General features: G+C 33.5%; 1 protein-coding gene across 1 annotated transcript in view; it reads right to left on the bottom strand.

Annotated features, from left to right (window-relative positions):
- Positions 1–4,220: 4,220 nt before the first annotated feature.
- Positions 4,221–21,889, bottom strand: part of LOC147079934 (endoplasmic reticulum mannosyl-oligosaccharide 1,2-alpha-mannosidase-like) — a 34,106-nt gene continuing 16,437 nt past the window's right edge. Inside the window, exons 7-12 of the mRNA XM_085947004.1 lie at positions 17,682–17,869; positions 15,628–15,745; positions 10,489–10,671; positions 9,805–9,945; positions 8,623–8,844; positions 4,221–6,924 (exon numbers count right to left, since the gene is read on the bottom strand). Of these exons, the coding sequence (XP_085803130.1) occupies positions 8,626–8,844; positions 9,805–9,945; positions 10,489–10,671; positions 15,628–15,745; positions 17,682–17,869 (849 nt within the window). The 3' untranslated portion in view covers positions 4,221–6,924; positions 8,623–8,625. The remainder of the gene's footprint in view (positions 6,925–8,622; positions 8,845–9,804; positions 9,946–10,488; positions 10,672–15,627; positions 15,746–17,681; positions 17,870–21,889) is intronic.

Below are 21,889 nucleotides of genomic sequence, written 5' to 3' on the forward strand. Positions count from 1 at the left end.
TAATTTGAGTGAAAAAATAATATTACCCAAATTTCAAACATGTACAAACTTTGGCGAAAATGCCCGCATATCAAAGTAAAAAAACAAAAATCGCTTCGCTCGGCGTCTCGGGGAGTAGATACGAAATCAGAGGTTTTAAAAGTGTTGAATTAATAATATTTTTTTTCCTAACAAATTTTATAAACATTTTTGTGGTAGGTAGAATAAATTATAAGAATAAAAATAGTAGACCTCCAAATAAGAACCTCATATTATTGATATGCTGAATTTGTGAAGTGACACCTTTTCTTGAACCTATCATATTGTGGGTTCAAATTCAGTCCAAATATTTTTCAAAAAAAAATCTAATACTTATGTATGTTTCTGAGGTGTTTCAAATTGGTATATTATTTATATATATCGGTGTGTATGAATACAAAAGTTATTCATTTTTTCATGAGCTCACATTACAAATTATAAGTTTAAAACATTCACAAGATGGCATAAAAGATTTCTGTTATTATTGCGTTTTTATTGAATTATAAAAACATGACTCATAAAAGAAAGCAATTCAATGAATATTTGTCGAGGTACAATTTTTTTAAAATTTATTACGCAACAATCAAGATTTAAGAAACCATTATTATAATAACGTGTATTTGACGGCAGTACGTTTTGGTCGCCGCGGAGGATTTTGGAACATTAGTGTGTATAGAAAATTAATAATTGGTTCTTTAATTAGTGTACAGGCTTAACGGTATGTAATGTATTAGAATAACTATTATAAATTATTATTTTAAATTTTTTTTTTCTTTTCTATTGATAGCATCTAATATAATTATTATATTGAGGGTTTCTTATATCCATCGACCGTGTTAGTCTAGGATCAACGAGTTCAGGCAATATACAATTCATATAAATCTTGTCAGTTGTGATGTAAAGAGTAATATTGTTTTTATTATTCAATGAACTAGGTTCTTACCTCAATATATTTTTTACTTGTGTTAAATAATTACTAATAAATGCCTAAGGTGATTCCATTCAATTCAACTCGGCATTAAATATATTAAATTCTAATGGATTTAAGTTTTGTACTATTTCATTTGAGTCGTTTTATGCGATCCTGGTTTCGCCTTTCGACATCGTCAGGCACTATGCGCACTCATCAAATACACACTGACAACGAAAGCAGCTAATTCTCACTTAACAATAAATTAATACAACAAAGTAAGGTAAAAACTTTATCACCTACCTATTAAGTCAAAGATCACAATGAAAAATTTAACAAACAATTAATTATGAATAGTTGAATTGTGGCAGTATGAAAAAAAATGTTTTTACCACAAACCATCCGAAAAATACATATATCATAAAACATATACGTGATTTTGTGTCCCAAAAGACTTTTTTTATTATTATTTTAACGATTAATAAAATTATGACACATGTTTCAGTGGCCCTTACGATGACAGCATTCGAAAACGTATTTTACTTTAAAGTTTCTACCAATTTACTATTTGTGACATAAACCACTTAAGATCGATAATAAATAGACCTTGAAAAATATTATTATGTTTCTATTGATAATGCCAATAAACATACTCCTGGATACGTCCCTTTGAAAATAATAAAACATGGCCACCCACAGTGGCGCACCCAGGATTTAATATTGGGGGGGGGGGCAAGGAGGAGAATGTAAATTAGTCCCATAGGATCTTTTGCTTCTTCACAGCCTAATTTCTCGTTTATCGGTCTTTTGTCTATTGCACTCGATGTACCTACGCCATGGTCCCCACATCCTGAAATGGGCCCTCAGGCTATGATATTTGGCGGGCCCCCTACCTACCGCTAAGATTAAAGGCAGTCTGAAACACTACATTAACGTTCTTCAAATTGTGTTTCAGTTCAAATTAAGGGTACTCATACAGTGGATTATTGGCGATTTTTAATACATCTACTTTAATAATGGAAGTGTCGAATATCGACACATAATAATCAAAAATATATTGCACAATTATATAAGTAATTGAAAATGTTCATGGCAATGAAGTATAATAGTGCCGCAGGCGACTTTTTTTACTATTAAAGCTAATTTATGTGTGTTTATCTCACTTATCTGGTCAACCCGACACGCCGGGCCCCCCACAGCCCGGGCCTCCAGGCTAGAGCTCTGTCAGCCCTCCCCAGCCATGACCTACACCACTCCGGAATTCGGGTGGACACCGAGAATTTTTTGACAGTTCCATTAGGGATTGTGTAAAAAACCTGACATTAGTGTTTCGAAATTTTTGTGTTAGAAATTAAAATCTAAGACATTTTTCTAAAAAGGGTACTGGAGAATTATTACAAATCATTTTTTTGCCGTGTCTTTATGTGTCTAAGCCCAAAGGTATAGTTTATTGGCTTTCAATTTCAATTTTTAAAATCATTCTGATAATTTTCATTTTTGGGGGGTGCCAGGGCCCCTTGCCCCCCCCCCTGGGTGCGCCACTGGCCACCAAGGTACATAAAAACTGTATTAAGTACATGCAAAGTTTTTCAAATCGCTTAAAGCCCAACCAAGTAGGTATTTATCAAAACAATTAAAGTCCACCTATATTTTATCTAAACTGCTTATCAAAATATTTTTTTTTTATAAATGTTGCACCGAACGTATACCTTCAGGACTTCTTTGTAGCCATCGTGGTTATTACATTCAATTATCTTTCAATATCCCACATGCTGCAACCATTTGTATTACAATATAATAAAACTACATTTTTCTCAGTTTGACATTCAGTGGTACGTTAAGATGTTTGATACAATTTATGACACCTGGCGTGCGACAGAACGATAATGTTATATATTCAAATAATTGAAACTTGCCAATTTGATTGTTACTGCAATGCGATTAAAGGTCATTTTTCCATGAGTTTCTTAAGTAATAAATAAAAGTAAAGTTCGCGACGGAATAATTTTTGTAAAAAAAAAGACGTCCTATCCCTTTGAAATTCCAGAGCCTACTAACGTTAGAAATAAGATTTTAGAAAAACTGTATGGATTAATCGATCAAATGGTCTCTTTTCGTTAATTTTGCAAAATAATTATATTTCTAAATTGTCTGAAAACAGGATAAATACATGAAAATGTACGACGTGTTTTGGTAATACAGTGTCACTAATTGTACCGAATTTATAGGGTTTTATTGATTTTTTTATTGTAAATTAATGTTTTTAATATTACGTGAATGTTATATTATAATAAAAAAAATATTTTTATTGTGCAGTATACATTATTTTATGAGAAAAAATCATTCAAAATTGGCTGATGTATACTCAAACTAAAATGGCTTTAAAATCTTTATTTTTTTGATATTAAAAAAAGTATGTGGGTTAATCAATGAAATGTATTATTTCACGCATTTCTTTCATACAATATATACCTGAAAAACTATTATTAAGTACAACATCCATTGTGGCGTGACAGTCGTTTTGGCCAATTTCGAAAACAGGACCCGACTATTTGTCATTTATTTTAAAAAGTTAAGAGATTCAGAAAATTTTAATGACACAAAAAGATTTATTTGAATATTATTTATTAGATTTTAAATAAATAAAGAGTTTATTGTGCATCAGTTCGTTTTAAAAGTGCTTTCTATTTCCACGATTCCGAGAAGACAGGAAAAAACGGGTCCAATGGCCTTAATCTGTCTCCTTTTCTTTATTAAACTTTTCAATGGCGTTTTAACATTTTTATTTCAGTTTTTTTAGCTGTTACGGTTGTTTTTCTTGTATTTATTAATTTTGATATCAATATATTCTCTATAATAGAATATTTCTCTGTATTTTTTTGGGTTTCCTGATTTTCCATGACGATTAAGATTGGCCATTTACAGAAAATATTTTAAAGTAAAAAACACCGGACCCTAGTTGTGCTATGCTGCAACGTTTTAAATGTAGAACTATGTCTCGGTAAACTTAGTAAATGAAAGCCGTGGGTGAAGGTTGTTAGAAAGTTTAATGTTATATTACTACGCTATTTATAAATAAAACTAATTTTATAATTTGGCAGGACACAGGTAGAAAAATATGATGAAACCAATAAAATTACTTTTTTAAATTGCTCTCCTATAAGTTGCAAATTGTGACAATAGTGGATAACGTTGGAAAATTAGAAAAAATACCTTGAATGTAAATTACATGATTTGAATATTGAATATTTTTGAATTTTATTTGTTCTTAAAAATTTACAGTATTTTTTTTGTATAATTATGGTATTTGGATATGATAATATATTTGGATATTATATATATAAAAACTCTTTCTTCTGAAAAACTCGTACATGGACATGTGCAAACAATCTAAATACTAATAAAAATAGAGTGTGATTTGAAATGTTTGGTAATACAGTCACTTTTTGAGTCAAACACTCACTTAGTAGCCTCGACATCGATGACATGTATGTGACAATTCAAAAAAAAAAAAAAAAAGCACTTTCCTGTTATGTTTTTGCGTAGCTTGTGATGTAGGATTATGTGTGAGCCCATGCTATAAAATATACCACTCAGCCAAACATTTTTAAAACGGTTTTATGTGTTTTGTAAAAAAGAGAAATAAAGAATGTTTTGAATTGACATGGGGGCAATTACACATCCGTTATCCCAAATATATTTATTACAAATCAAAATTGACATTGATGCGTTATATAATGAATATACACTTTGATTGGTTTTTCCTGCTCTGAACAAAGAGCAAAACGATGAAAATCTATGGGCAGAGTTTTTCAAAAAGCATGAAAAATCGGTCGAGCTGATGAAAAATGTGTCATTCATTTTGTCCATCCCTGAGAGTAATGCTTACCCAGAAAGAGTATTTAGTCACATGAACAGTGTGTGGACGAAGGCCAGGAATAACATGAATATCGACTCAGTAAAGGCGGAATTGCAAATACGACTTAATAGTGAATCGTGTGCAGAATTTGAAAACTTTTTAAATACAGACACACTAGCGAAAGAATTGGTGATTGCAGCAAAAAGTGAGAAAAAATATTATTGGGAAAACTGTTTAGAGCACCTACGTACATTCAAAACTAATTTTATTGAAAAATTGCCAGGAGCTAGTTTAGCTTAGTGCCTCAAATATTCATAGTGTAAAAATAGTGAATTGTGATAGTTTTTATTTATTTATTTTGACGATGTCCGATCCTAATAGGATCATATGGGTCTCAACAGAGTAGAGGTTTGTATTAACAGATTTTGTTTTTTACGAGAAACTCAACCTATTAGGTCCATACCCTGACTCACACACAAACTGAAAAACAATATGTATACTTGCCAGACCCAGGATTCGAACCTGAGACCCACGGCGTGATAGTCCAACGCTTATGCCGCGCGGCCACCGTGGGTGTCAGTATCTTGTAACTAATTCAATTATAAGAATTATTATCAATAAAGTTTGTAAATCAATGGCTGTAAAATAAAAAATGAAATGAAAAAAGGTAAGAATTTTTTTTGTCTAAAATGAAGCGGTAAAGGTTACTTTACTGCAGATATTTGAACCGTTATAAATAAATGTCATTATTTTAAGGGTTTTTTTTATTACAAATTTGATATTTTTCATAGAAAAGTAGCAGAACATATGCGATTTCACGAAAGAATCACTGGAAGGATATAACAATACCGTTCTACAAAAACAACATTTTCCAGGACTCTTAATAAAATTGAAGTTTAGCGAATATTTCCAAACAATATCATAAAACAATCGTTCTAGTCCCACAAATGGACAGGACAGGACAGGTCATTTCTATGGACGCCCAAACACATTCACGAAAGACAAGGCAAACACGATGTCGGGGGTCCAAACTTGGGCCCTGCAATTTTTTGCAGTATTTTTTTATGAATGGAAACGGAACATTAGAATTTTGTATCGGATGTCATCAATTTATATAAGAAAACAAAGCAAAGCACGAGCACAAAAAGGAAGATGGGTAATTGATTCATATTGATGGCGCATAGAATCCCACTACAGATTTAATACATGTTTAGTGGTATATACAATTTAAGTATAATAATTAATGCATGAATGATACAAAAATATTCTGATCCTTTCATCAACTTAAACTTACTTTATTTACATATGAACAATTATTAAATACAGTAAAACCCTGTTAATTCGAAATCGATCGAACTGAAATATGAAAAAAATCTAATTACAAAATGTATATTATATTGCAAAAGAAATTTGAGAATTTTTCTTTCATAAAATATATTATAGTCATTGGGCCATTGTCATTTTTAGTGAGTCACCCCATCACATTCAATTTTCAATTGACAGTGAAATATAAACATAGGTATGTTGGTGTGTGCCTTTACTCAAGTTTTAATTACTGTGACATGTTGAACTGTCTTAAACTGTTGACTGTTGAAAAGTTTTACATAAAATGATTATCTGATAGAATACAATTATTTTTTTATTTTGAAATTAGATCATTACCATATCAGTGCCCTTTTTAATTTCTAATAGCATTTTTTACATGATTATTGGTTTTTTGACGTGCCATGTGCCAGCCACAGGTGTCCGTCGCAGCGCCTGTGGAAAGTTTTATTACATTACGCAGGGCCGGGCACGTCACCTGCTCGCTCTAGCAAACCTAGTGAGGCTATTTTCATAAGCTTGACCATATTCGTTTTGATTTCAAATTAATCACACAAATTACAATAATTAGTCATACAGCAAAATCTTATTACTGACTTCTTGTGTTGCGACACATACACAGAAAACTTCTGATTTACAATGTATTTTCAATTAATCATGTTCATATTAACGGAGTTTTACTATATTAGAAAAACACTTTACAATGGCCATTTGAGGTTTAAAAAAGAATCAGTATAACTTGTTAATTTCTACAAACTTTGGTCGTTCAGCATATCAGCACCGCAAAAATCAGTCAGCCATATGGCGGTACATTCTGAAACAAGAAGAAATTAAGTTTTATTGATTTTAATCATTTGTCCACTCAAGACTGCACCAAATCAACCATGTATACAGAATGCATGAGATACTAGGATAGAGAACTGTGCAAGAACAGATTTTTCGATACACAGCAAAATAAATTACATAACACCCAGGCATCAAATGATATCCATAGCCTTTGTTTAGTATATAGCTAAATTTAAACATTAACCTTCGCGACATGTCAATGTTTTTATAAGATCACTAGATTTCGTGAGATGAACTGAAGACCTACATTTTAAAAGATGAAAGAAAACACTTACTAACACCTCGTGAAAACTATACGAAATTCAATTCTGAATGGAGAATTCTCAATAGACTGTTTATGACATACTAAAAAAATATACCTTAATTCATTCCGTTAATTCAACACATTAAAAAAATAAAAAAACACATGGTCAAAAGAACGCTACGATATTTTGACTTCTTTATCACTCTAAATTTTTCCTGCTAAATATAGAGAACACAAAATTAATTAGAACTGGCTTACCCTACCTACCCGAGAGTGGAGAAATATGGGATAAACTTAAAATATGTGTTGTAAGAATATATTATTTAATTATTTTATAATTTATTAATTTATTCTCTCAGTAATCTGCCACCCCAAAAACCAGACAAGTGTCCAAATAGTGAAAACGACGGATTATAGGGCATAAATACAAAATATTGTAAAAATCAAACAGTATTTCGTAAAACTGAGAAATTTGTACTAGCAACTTACGGTTTTTTTATAATCAAAATCAATTATGTATTAAATTATACATATTAATTATAAACTAAGTTTATTAACTATATACATATTAAACAGTAAATCACTTAACACAACCACTTGTTCAGTGTTTGTTTTTTTCTGAATATTGTTGGAAGATTGTGCCATCTCGTAATTGATGCAACACGGTTGCATTATTTTCCTCTGCCCATTTAATAGTAACGCGTCAGTCCCGACTAGTGCATCTTTTGACTTGGCTGTATGAGATGCGGTCGGTTGACAATTATTGCCTTCATCCTCAGAATCCAAGCCTCTTGATATATTTAAGAGCTCATCTTCAGTCGGAAGTGGCGATACTCCTCAGAACTTTCTGCTATCCATTCTTCTAAAACATTTTGCGTCAGCTCAGAGTTTTCAGTCGCTCTCTGAATCAATTCTTCTAATGAAACTGAGTCTTCCGGTTCCCATTTTTCGTCATCTTTATTCATGGATTGCCACAGCTTTTTTTATGAAGAAATTGTTGCCCATCCCGGTAGGTTGTTCCATGCCTCAGCTACGTTAAATACAACAGCGGACAGCTGATATAGGCACGCGGTGGACTATTCAATTTTACATACGAATACCGGCGAAGTATAGAGCTTGATTTTGTGATTTTGACTAGTAAAAATAACAGCGGATTATAGTAGTTGTCTGACAATCGAGCGGCGGATTACTGAGAGAGTACTGTGGTTGTGTTCATTGGGTTGAGTCATAGAATAATATAGATAGCCCGGCTTCAAAACCTTGATCCTTGGCAACTAGCTTTCACATCTTATTAATCTGTTCAGTTTGCTAAGTAGCTTTCCATCTTACCTATATTTATATGGATTACAGATAGCAATATGAAATGTGTAATAATAATACTACAAAAGGTATTAAAAGGATCATAATAGTTGGCTAACTTACCGGCTATACTTCTCGAATAGGAAAAGGATGCGCCTCTGAGTTCACAACATATTTGGTAAGGTCGAGAGTGTAGCGGTTGTCACTGAACAGCAGGTAACAATACTTCAATGTCTCGCCCAAGAAGAAAGACTCCATCATATCTCTTGGACGAGTGTTGTCAACATTCTTCACACTGCCAATAGATGTGTAGCCATTCTGGACCCGCGTATATTTTTCAAAGGCCTGTAACAATATTCATAAAATTATTACATTGTGATTTTTATGAATCGTATCATACCAAAATTCATTAAAAATTCTACAAGTGCCCCAAAGTATCAATACTAATAATTTTACATGTACCCGAAAAAGCATGTGCAGACCAAATCCATAATTTTCAATGTCATCTCCAGCCAAACTATAAGCTAAACCGTTCCTTGGCCTGGGGTTTTCAGGGTTATGAGAATCCTTTCGATAGTCCTTATAGCCCCTCCCTCTGGAGGATACTGGGAGCATACGGGATCCCTCCCAAGATCATCGCCATAATCAAATGCCTGGATGAGCATAGCAAATACTGTGTCAGAATTGGTGACTGGAGTCAGTCAAGGCTGTCCTTACACCGTTTCTCTTCATCATCCTCTGTTTGACTTAATACTGCGGAAGTCTATAACACCTGACCGAGGGCATACATATCACACCCCCCACGGTAAAGCTTTATGAGACCTGAAATACGCCGATGACGCTGTCCTATCTGACTTTCAATCAAGGGCAATGGAGAGACACTTGACAGGACAGAGTATATGACAATTTGTCTCACATTGATTTGAAAATAACCTACCTACAGTACATCATTTGTACATTCTTTTTTTGGTATAGTTACACATAATGAATTAATGACAATTGGTATTTAGCAATTATTTTAATTTGAAAGAATATCATCGAAAAATTTGGTAGGCACATGAATGATCAGAAACAAAACAATGACAATAAAAAAAAAATCTAAATTTTACCATTTCCCCCCATAATTTTTAAATTTATTTTCGATCTTGTCGATTTTTACTACGCTTTCTATGAGGTTTTACTGTATGTAACCAACAAATGAAGCTTGATTCGATAGTTCATGAATACACATATGACAGAAAAGTGTTCTGAACCAAAATCAAGAAATATATATTTAAAAAAACAATAGAGAAAATAATAGTTGACCTGAAATATTTGCCACCCCCAGTCTTGGTAAGTCGTATTGCCTGTAAATTGGTACATATACCATAAGCTCTCCAGAAACTCTGGCCGAAGGAGGTTGTGGGCATCATTGCTCTTCACATACATGTCGGATGACACTTCACCCTGTAATAATAACATATAGTTCAAGTATTTTTATCCAAAATATACAGAATACTGATAGAAATTGAATTTAACTTATAATTGATAGAAGTATGTTTCCAACTGAATTGGTTTTTCCGATATGGCTCACCGTTTAGTAACATCAGACTATTTAGCAACGGCAAATGTACAGCTGACAAAAAATAAAGTTTTTTTTTTCATACGTTAGATCCTAAGATCGGAATAGCCTTCACAGGGTGGAGGTTGTATTAAAAGATTTTTGTTTTTACGAGAAATGGAAGTTAGCCACATACTCTCCTTATTAGGTTCATACCTCGATCCAAATACACAAAACAACAGAAGAATTTGCTAGGCCCGGGATCCACAACATTATCAGCGTGACGTGTAACTAATTGGCCATAATTAATATCATTGGATCGATCATAAAAACTGAATGTATTTATATGTATAAAATGTTTGCCTTCCCAATGTCTGGATATAAAAATTATGAACAAGGGAATTCAATGATTGGCTATGAATAATAATAATGTAGATATGTTAACTTACATGTAAATTAAAATAAGTGATTTCTGGAGCAAGGAAAGTAGGCTGCATCGCGTAAGTCTGGTAACAGGTGTACAGAAGGTCTTCAGCAAGTTGCATGTGCCATTGTGGCATACCATTTTTTACACCCAAAGCCAATGTGCCCGGTAAATAACAAGTCAAGTGGTCCATTTTTGGCTTGAATTCCTAAAACATATTAATAATATAGTATATCTAGTAATTTAGAAAAAATTTTGCATCTGTGCACCATTAAGAGCCGGGCCACACTGGGCAAATAATGAATGTACACGCAAGTTATGCAACAAATACGTTTTCTCTCCCCGGCGTGGCTGCCCGTGACTAATCGCCCAGTGTGGCAGCGCTCAATACATAGCCATATGTTTTCATACATCGCTACCGATCGCCCGACTAGAGAGACCGGGAGACCAGACCGAGCGCAAGAACGAGATTTTACTGATCACCTGACTATTGCTTGCGCGACTACTGGGCAACCAGGTGTGGCATGGTCCATATAACTGCATACATCGGTCTGGTCTCAGCGACTGGTCCCGAGACCAGAGTCGCCCAGTGTGGCCCGGCTCTAAGGCGATATCTCTACCTACCAGAGGCACCTAGCGGAAAATACTCTAGACAAACTACAAATAGCTTACAATTTGAGACATTTTTTTGATAATTTACAGTTTAAACTAAATTAATTAATAAATATGCATCTAAAAACATTAAAAAGAAAAATATTTTTTTTTTAGTCAAAGATAAACTTACAATTTAAAAAAAATGTTATAAAATGTGAATTTGTTAAAGGGATTAATTATTAAAATTGAGTTTATTAAGTTTTCTATATTGCAATCAAGAGATTTTTGACAAATTCAAAGTTTTTATTTAAAAAAAAAAAGATTTTTATAAAAATATAAGTAAATATAGTAATCCTTTAATAATTCCTATAATATATAAAATACTTTTTATTTATTTTTCCGCTAGGTGCCTCTGGTAGGTAAAGACTTTCCTTTAGGATGGAAATCCCAAGATTGGTAATAATCTACTGGTAAAAACCATTCCACTTCAAGTGCTATTTGATAGTTGAGGCGTCTAATTCCAAAAAGCGATAAGTCCACATTTGGTCAAAATTGAGAAAAAAATACGCAAATATTCTTTGTATAATTTTACACAATATGTATTGATCTATAAATTCCAAACCGCGACATAATCCTACGAAAAAAAATATTTTAAGTCTTGATTTATTACAAAAGGCGCCAAGTCCGTGTTTCATATTATTTAAAGCTTGGTTGATTTCGCGCGTATTTAAGTCAACCAATAAGGAAACGTTCAATATTGAAAAGGGCGTCTCCCATGCTGTGGCATCTGGTAAAGTCATGACAGTGCCCCGGAAATTTGTGCCTTATGCGGAGTAAATTAAAAAGTGAGCTACAAATAGCGCTACGTCCAATTTTATTTTGCCTATATTTATTACATTTAAGAGTTTATCGGCTGAAACAAATTGCCATTTGGTTCTAATTTCGACATAGAATACAACGGAAAAAATAATCTCATGTTAAAACAAATAATTGAAGCTTGAAACACAGAAACGTTGTTTCCCGAAAATATTGAATTGTGGACTTGTCGCTTTTTGTAATTAGACGCCTCAGTTGTTTGTAAATCAGCCAAATTTTTATTTTGATTCAATTAGTGAAAAGCTACATTAACTATGCAAATATTTATATCTGTACCGCGGAAGCAGAAGAATGAAACTCAATTTTCATATAAAAATACTTATTGATATTGATAGAATAGTTATGGTGAAACCATTTTTTGTAATTGATAAAAATTTTAATGTTCTAATTCCTGTAATAAAGAAAATAGTCTTAATACAAAGGATGCAAGTGTCATGACCCCTTCGAAGCAGAAGGATACAACTCCAATAAATATATAATAAATTCAACCAGATATTACCATATTGCAGTCTATGAATAATAAGACCACAGCAAGACACAATCTACTAAATAGATGCTGTAAGTTATGTTAGGTATTTATGGATGTCAGTCACATCGAGGAATCACGTCATGTATTGGTTGAAAAGGATAAGCTACACACTCAACTATGTCTGAATTTTAGTTGGGTGTATCAGAGACTATGGACTAGTTACCATGAGAGGAATAAGGCTTCTCATTTGGACTCAACGTAAGTAAGTAGTAATCAGATCACCCAAATTAGTATTCGAGCACATCATGGGAGCTTCTTCCCAGGATGCTATCAGCATAATTTTGCATCGATACCATGCATACTACCATTACCCAGCTTAAAGATTGAGTGTTGACATTACATGTTAAAAAAATTGGGAATATGCATATCAACAAGCTACAGATACAAGCTACAAAATACAGATCATCAATTGATATTATTAGGGATGATGGGCTACGTTTCAAAATTCTATGAGATCCGGCTCTTTTATAAAAATCCAATGTACCTACCGTCTGATAAAATTGTCTTAATTTACAAATTGACAGCATCTTTTTTGAGTTATCTAGTCTGAACAATTTTCGACACATTTCTTTTGGGTAGTATTCGCAATTGTAGACCCAAGACTATATTTAACTAGATTAACTGTTAACCTCTATGTCATGTGAGATGATAGTGAGAGGTTTGTGCATGGCCCCCACATCCTGAAGCGGGCCCCCAGGCCAGGATCTTTGGTGGTCTCCCTATGTATCGCTCAGGTCAAAAGCAGTGTGACACGCAACAGTAGTGGTTTCCAAATAGTGTTCGAGGTAAAATTAATGGAATTCAGTGTATTTTTAGCGATTATTTTGTTAAAATTTTGAAATTTGTAAAAATTGCATCGCACAACCTCATATTCAAAAATATTAATAATCTTGAAAGTAAATAGCGCGCCTATTACAACATGTGCGTTGAACTAGTTTATCTGGTCGACCCACCACACCGAGCCCCCAAGCTAGAGCCCTGTCAGCCCCCCCTTGTGGAGGCCATGGGCTTGTTCATAGACGTGAGCAACATATCCCCGACCATGTCCGATCCTAATAGGATCATATGGGCCTCCACAGAGTAGAGGTTTGTATTAACAGATTTTATTTTTTACGAGAAATGGAAACTCTGGTTCTCCGAACTTGCTTCATTACTTTTATACTGACGTTTGTCGATTTTTGTCAACATTTTCAAAATAATATAGCATAAGACTCAACCCATATCGATTTTGTCCAAAATCAGAATTTTCATTGCTGCCAACTCAAATTTCCAGCCAGTTGCATTATGCACACGTGCATGATGTAATAAGTGACTTCATCTCTGTTTGGAATAGTGAAATAATAATATTATAAGTGTCTGGTTATGTTCCGTTATCTTTCGGCTTTTATAAAAACTTTGAATGCGCTGCGCAATTCCGTAAATAAGTGTAATTATTTCGGTACATAGATATTTTATGCATTGTACCCATATAAATCCTTTTAAAAAAATATGGTAAAATGTGATTAAGTAGTATTAATCAATCAATCATGTTCAATAATAAATTTAGAACATGATTTCAAAATTGACATTGATTATAATTTATAATATAATCTTATCGCCCACGATGGCAGAGTGGCATACGCGTCAGCTTATGTCGTTGGACCTAGGTTCGAATCCTGGGTCTGGCAAATGCACATATTGTTTTTAAGTCTGTGATTGGAGTAAGAGTATAAACCTAATAAGTATAAGAGTAAGTGGCTAACATCCATTTCTCGTAAAAACAAAAATCTCTTAATACAAACCTCCACCGAAGATAATATATGATCTATTTTTTTAAGAACTGATATCGTTCGTGTGAATCATTGTGTAGGTAGAGACATATTTAGTGTTTATTTTTTGTACAAATGTCCGAACATGCTATGGAATCCGATGAGTCCAAGAAACCAAAGAATTCTTGGATTCCGATTATGAAATGTAAACTGATCAAAAGAGAAACAGCGCTGACAGAACAGGACGATATTGACACTTTCCGATGTCGACCGTGACGTGGGTGAGGTTTCTACTTCTACGCGTGAGACGCCAGTGGCTACATTTAAATTATGTACTGTGGGACCCTTTGTGCCAAAGGTGCACAATTTTGAAACTTTGGTGTTATTATGTTAAACCACGAATTGACATACACTGGTACAATCACGGCCAAAATCTAGGAAGAGCATCCTTTGGTCATCCAAGGAGATTTAGGAGCTGCCTGCGGTGGAAGGAATGGCGAGGTGGGGCGAGAGTTAAGCCTACACAGCCTTCTCAGTGGTGCCCGACGAAAAGCTGCCACATAGGGACACGCAGGACTTCGCAGTTTAAAGGGCAATTAATCGAATACAAACTGAAGAATTAGGACCAAGAACAATATGAAAATCTACATGTGAACATGACAGAAGAACCCTAGAGTAAATTTAAATGAGAATTAAATAGAAATGAGGTTTTTCACACTTTTAAAATGAATAGAAATGTAATGGACAAAATTGTTTTATGCTGTTACACTATTGCATGATGGCCGAGCGGTTAATGTGTCGGCATACAATGTCGTGGGTCTGGCAAATACACATACTGTTTGTCAGAGTATGAATCTAAAAGGTTGAGCAAGTAGCCAACACCCATTTCTCGTAAAAACAAAAATGATCTTCCTAGAATCACACGGTCAAAAAAATTCATGACTAGAAATCGCTGTCTTATAAAAGAAGAACGTTGGAGCAATGACCCATTATTGAATTAAATTTTTTTTGTTGAACGAGTCAGAAATCGTCATCAGCTGATTTTGAAGATGCTTCATTACACTGTCAGTGAACCCTCTACGGAAATAGTTTGGAACACTTCTTGACCACTGCAAAAATTTGTCCAGACTCGATGTTGCCTAACAAAAATCTGTGCATAATAGACGAAAGCGTTGTGTTTAAATGACAACTAATATTTAAACAGTTTATACCTTCAAAAAAGGCATAGGTTTGGTATTAAATTAGTGATTTCTGACATTCTGTTAGAAGTTATACATTTATCTAAAATATAAATTGTTTTATGGCTCTCTTGAACAATTGGGAATATGGCAGTTGCATCTGAAGTACTGATAATTCTCATTATAGAAGACTAATAATACAGTGTAGAGTAAAAAGTAGAATATAGAATTCCATTTACCTTTTGTGATTTTCCACTTGAGACTAGTTCTCCTACAAACAGCAATTTATTAGGTGAGGTATGCCTGACAAGCAATTCTTGAATCCCTTCGACAGCAACCAAATAATCATCGCGCAGACTGAAATGGTAAGAAGCAATATTACAGGCAAACGCAAAATTTCAAAGATTGACCCGCTCAGCTAATCGCATATGGCCAAATATGTACTAGCAAATCAAGTATATTGTGCGCGCAATCAAATAGTTAAACAGAAAACTGCTATATTCTCTCTTCATCTCCTCTCTTTATTCACACATGACATTGTTTACAATATGGCGTGTGTTTATGTGCAACTTTCCTGGCACTACGAACTATCGTAGAATTATCTTCAAATGGAATAGTTCCTAAGCTTAAATAATATTCACAAACATCTTTCATATAACTCGCGTTAGACAAAATAGAATATGATGTAAATAAAAAAAACATATATGCCAAAAATGGAAGATATTCAATGGAAAAATATATTGTCAAATAGGTAGTAGCAATTAATAAATAATTCATAATTTTGGAGACATAATAATCGTAGTCAATAAATATAATATTGTTATTGATAATTTGATTGTGATGTACAGTAAAACCTCATTAGTAAGAACACTGATAATTCGAAATTTTCCCGAAAAAAAAGTCCCTTGAACATTATTTTCATATAAAACCATACCTTTAATTAGAATTTCGTAATTCAAAATGATTTCAGAGTCCCTGGCATATAAAAATACTCAATAAATCGTAATAAAGTACACTATTTCATGAGCCAGTCATTGAAAATTATGACAGACTTTTCTTAAAACATCAAAAATTACTTATTTTATGATGGTAATAAAAATAATTTTGACATTTTATGACCCAATTCGGTAGGCACATCTATGATCAGAAACGAAATTAATGAAAATCAAAAATATTTTTTTTTCAAAATTTTCCCCCATACATTTTGTAATTCGTAATTCGAATTTTTTTTCGATTTTCGGTCCCATGGAATTCGTATTAACGAGGTTTTACTGTACTATTCAAATAAAAGAATTTAGTCAGCATACGCCGATTATTGAATATAGCAACGCTATTGCTTCACGGGTCCGAGAGGAAAATTAGATTAACGAGGCCTATATCTTGCAATAAATTCATGTTGATGGGATGGATAGGAATATATATCACAATTTTTTTTATAAATAACCAAATACATAGACTGAGAGGAAAAGAATCAGCTTGGGGATGACTTTATAATATCACAGAATCAATCTGATAAATAATGTAGCAATACATAGGCCAAAGAGCAATGGAATTAATTTGGAGAGGCCTCCATCTAGCAAGTGGATTGAACCCGCTGTAAGGCAATGACAATTTTAAAAGTAGCATAAGTCTGAAATTGTAAAATGTTTTCAAATGTATCTAATTAAATTGCATTGGAGTGCATAAATAATCAAAGTGGCTTTTAGATAAGATATTAGTGTTTTAGATTAGATAAGAAGTTCAAGGATAATTAGGTAATATGAACCAAATTGCGTTAGTTAAATAAATGCAACAATAAAAACATTGTACAGAGTAGTTATCTCAATTTCTAAATGGATATTAGGCATATAATATGTTCAATACTTAACAATACAATAAACTGCATTGTGAAACTAAGATAAATAAAACTGCAAAAATATATTTATGTAGCTACTACATATCAGGGAGAGGGTCCATCTGCACAACACTATGGGCCTCAATTTTAAGCTTTTGTTTTAGAGAATTATTTGAACCATGCCAACGAGAGTGAATAAACATGAGGTTTAAATCCTTTCTACAATCAACAATAAGACCAACGGCCGCACACATGTAACATAAACAATATGTAAATATTTATGTGACTGTACTGGACTGGAGGTTATACTTTCTTGACGAACATGAAAATTATGAAATAGCAACCCATGAATGACATATTTTGTAATTTCGCAATGGCAGTAGCTAATATACATACACAAGCTAACATGTAACACTTATTTATATACAGAGAAAAACAATTAGAAAACATAGTACATACTAGTCAAGTGTCTTTCCCGTCTGCAACCACTGTTTGAGAAGATATTCATAGTAGCTATCGCCGCGGGCGCCTAACGTGATGGTGGAGTAAAAGAGAAACTTGCCCGTACTGGGGCTGATGAAGATGGGCACGAGTCCTTGGGTTTTTTCTAACTTGTGCACCTCCATTGAGACCTGCGCTGCGGCTTTCTGCGGAAAAATAATAACTGCAAAACAGACATTCAAGATAAAATCTCATTAACCTCTTAGGCCAGTGAAATACGGTACTCGTCATAGTAAATCGTGCGACACATGCATGTAACGCATGAAACACGTCATCATATTTTTGTGGCTTTTTCTGTCAAATCTACTATTTCTCAAGTTTGGTGTTGCTGGTGACATCTATGAAAATATTTGGTAAGAATAAGAATTTCTGTCCACATTTTCACTGTTGAACATGTTATTTTAATTATGTTTTGAATATACAAGTACTATAACCACATTCTATCGGAAAATGTGTGCTTCAGTGTTATTTTAATGTGTATCCAAGTTTTTCACATGGTATTCTAATAGAACTTTATGTGATTGCTTTGATGCATTTAGTTTTGTTGTAAATGAACAACATTTCATTGAATGTTGGTGTTTTAGTAAATTATTTGTATTGATTTCAAGTTATTTATTGAAAATGTATGAGTATTTGACGCAGCATTCGGATTATGATTTGAAGTGTTTGTTGAAACGATCGAATCCGAAGACGAGTTGAATGATGACGAAAACGAAATGGTTCTTTCATATGAAAAAAGATGTGACTGCATAAAAAATATGATTTACAAAGTCGACAGGAAAAGTCAATTATAAATCGAAAGAGCCGATTGTGAAGCCTGAGTGTATAGTGGAGTATAATAAAAATATAAGTGCAGAGACATAGTCATTTCATGTGGTATAAAAAGGTCTTTCGTCATTTTATTGATTTGTTCCTGCTGAATACCCATGTTATCCACCAACAAAAAAATGGCAAGAAGCAACACTTGGGAGATTTTCAAATACATGTCCTGGAACAGTTGATCGAAGAGCACAAGACTAAACCATGGCAGAATTAGAAGGCCCCATTGCCAGCTAGGCTTACCGAACGCCATTTTTCGGGTAAAATACCGTCAACAACAAAAAAAACCAACGATGATGTTGTGCGTTTTAAATAAAATATATACAAAAAATGTAAGGAAACGAGATATTTATCTAAACAATGCGACATTGCTTAATGTATCGAGCTTTGATTTGAAATTTTCCATATGGAAGAAAATTTTTTGTGTTTTTTTGATGTGTAAATATAGTCTTAATATTTTTCGAAGATTTTGTTTGCGCCAATATCGTTGTAAAACTCTCACCAAACATTTCAATCATTTATGTCAAAAGGTATATTACTAATTATTCAGTTACAATTCAACCGCTGCCACGCCAACATAGGTTAGTTCCTGGACTACACCCCTGTGTCCACTATTCTCCACAAAACTCCAACTTCCTCAAATATAGTCCACTCAAAATTATCGCCAGATTTCTTTAATGTAAATATTCATCATTGTCTATGTTGTCTTTTTGAAAGTGAAACAATTTGTGGTACCCCTAATTCTAATGCTATATTTTTTTCCTTTTAAGTAGAATTTTTTTATTTTACTTAAATATATAAGTCTTATGGTACGTTTACATCTGACACTTATACCGTTATACTTATTTTATGTGTCGGACATAAAATTTCATTTACTGTTTACACCTGCATGGATCTGACATAAAATTCTGGTATACTTCTCGTTGAAATAAAGTCTCGACACTTTATTCAATGGCAACATTGGAATAAATATATGCGGTGTTTACATATGATATTGTAATTTATTCGGACACTTATTTTGTATACTTCTCAAAAACGTTATGTCAGTTGTCAATATGGGAATGTTAAAAAAGAAAGCAGCGAGTGTTATGGTACGTTTACATCTGACACTTATACCGTTATACTTATTTTATGTGTCGGACATAAAATTTCATTTACTGTTTACACCTGCATGGATCTGACATAAAATTCTGGTATACTTCTCGTTGAAATAATGTCTCGACACTTTATTCAATGGCAACATTGGAATAAATATATGCGGTGTTTACATATGATATTGTAATTTATTCGGACACTTATTTTGTATACTTCTCAAAAACGTTATGTCAGTTGTCAATATGGGAATGTTAAAAAAGAAAGCAGCGAGTGTTATGGTACGTTTACATCTGACACTTATACCGTTATACTTATTTTATGTGTCGGACATAAAATTTCATTTACTGTTTACACCTGCATGGATCTGACATAAAATTCTGGTATACTTCTCGTTGAAATAAAGTCTCGACACTTTATTCAATGGCAACATTGGAATAAATATATGCGGTGTTTACATATGATATTGTAATTTATTCGGACACTTATTTTGTATACTTCTCAAAAACGTTATGTCAGTTGTCAATATGGGAATGTTAAAAAAGAAAGCAGCGAGTGTTATTATTTTAAGTCTTTTGGGAACAAAAAGGAGGAAAAAATGGTCTAGATGGGTGCGGGAATGGATTCAGCGACGAGAAGAACTAGGTGCCTTCCGTTTAATGTCAGAGTTTAAAATCGAAGATCCAACTCAATTTGTGAACTTTAGTTTGCAAGATTGGACCTTTTGCCAAAAAACAAGACACACAATTATTCAGAAATGCGTAGAAGAACGATTAACAGTAACATTGCGATATCTAGCACTTGATCGTCATTGCATATTCAATATAATATTATCGTACCTAATACGAGTGCAGGTGTGGGCCAAAATGAATTAGGTAATACCATTTGAAGCGCATTTTTTCTTCACAGAGTGCATCAGAATTAATCGTATGTGCCGAGAACAAGCGATATTTTATTTTCGAACAAAATCCATAGAACACGGCACATCCGATTTATTTCTCATTGTCTATGATTTTTGACAGATCGCTACAGTACATTTATTAACGTAAACGTTGGGCATACATTCATGGTGTACCTATGATTATTGATTGTCCGTTGTTTTAGAAATATACATATGCAATTCACTAGGTACCTGTCAAACTACGAATATTGTGTCAGGTACTTGACATAAAAGTAGACGGTGGTCCAACTTCGGTGATATATCGCTCCAAGTTCGAACTTGTCGAATACGCGGTGTTTACATTTGCGTATATAAGTAGATTGAATAAGTGGTAGGTGAGAGTCGACACACGCAAAATAAGTGGCAGATACAAATATACTTACTGTTTACACTTAAGTGAATATGGTGTCATACATAAATATGACGATATTAGTGTCAAATGTAAACGTACCATTATTATTTTAAGTCTTTTGGCAACAAAAAGGAGGAAAAAATGGTCTAGATGGGTGCGGGAATGGATTCAGCGACGAGAAGAACTAGGTGCCTTCCGTTTAATGTCAGAGTTTAAAATCGAAGATCCAACTCAATTTGTGAACTTTAGTTTGCAAGATTGGACCTTTTGCCAAAAAACAAGACACACAATTTAGAAATGCCATAAGTGTAGAAGAACGATTAACAGTAACATTGCGATATCTAGCACTTGATCGTCATTGCATATTCAATATAATATTATCGTATTACGAGTGCAGGTGTGGGCCAAAATGAATTAGGTAATACCATTTGAAGCGCATTTTTTCTTCACAGAGTGCATCAGAATTAATCGTATGTGCCGAGAACAAGCGATATTTTATTTTCGAACAAAATCCATAGAACACGGCACATCCGATTTATTTCTCATTGTCTATGATTTTTGACAGATCGCTACAGTATATTTATTAACGTAAACGTTGGGCATACATTCATGGTGTACCTATGATTATTGATTGTCCGTTGTTTTAGAAATATACATATGCAATTCACTAGGTACCTGTCAAACTACGAATATTGTGTCAGGTACTTGACATAAAAGTAGACGGTGGTCCAACTTCGGTGATATATCGCTCCAAGTTCGAACTTGTCGAAAACGCGGTGTTTACATTTGCGTATATAAGTAGATTGAATAAGTGGTAGGTGAGAGTCGACACACGCAAAATAAGTGGCAGATACAAATATACTTACTGTTTACACTTAAGTGAATATGGTGTCATACATAAATATGACGATATTAGTGTCAAATGTAAACGTACCATTAGGCCTTGGTACTATAAACTCCAGA

The sequence above is a fragment of the Rhyacophila brunnea genome, unplaced genomic scaffold (assembly GCF_057557595.1).
Source record: "Rhyacophila brunnea isolate RB1 unplaced genomic scaffold, BYU_Rbru_1.0 scaffold_1, whole genome shotgun sequence".
Classification (NCBI taxonomy): domain Eukaryota; kingdom Metazoa; phylum Arthropoda; class Insecta; order Trichoptera; family Rhyacophilidae; genus Rhyacophila; species Rhyacophila brunnea.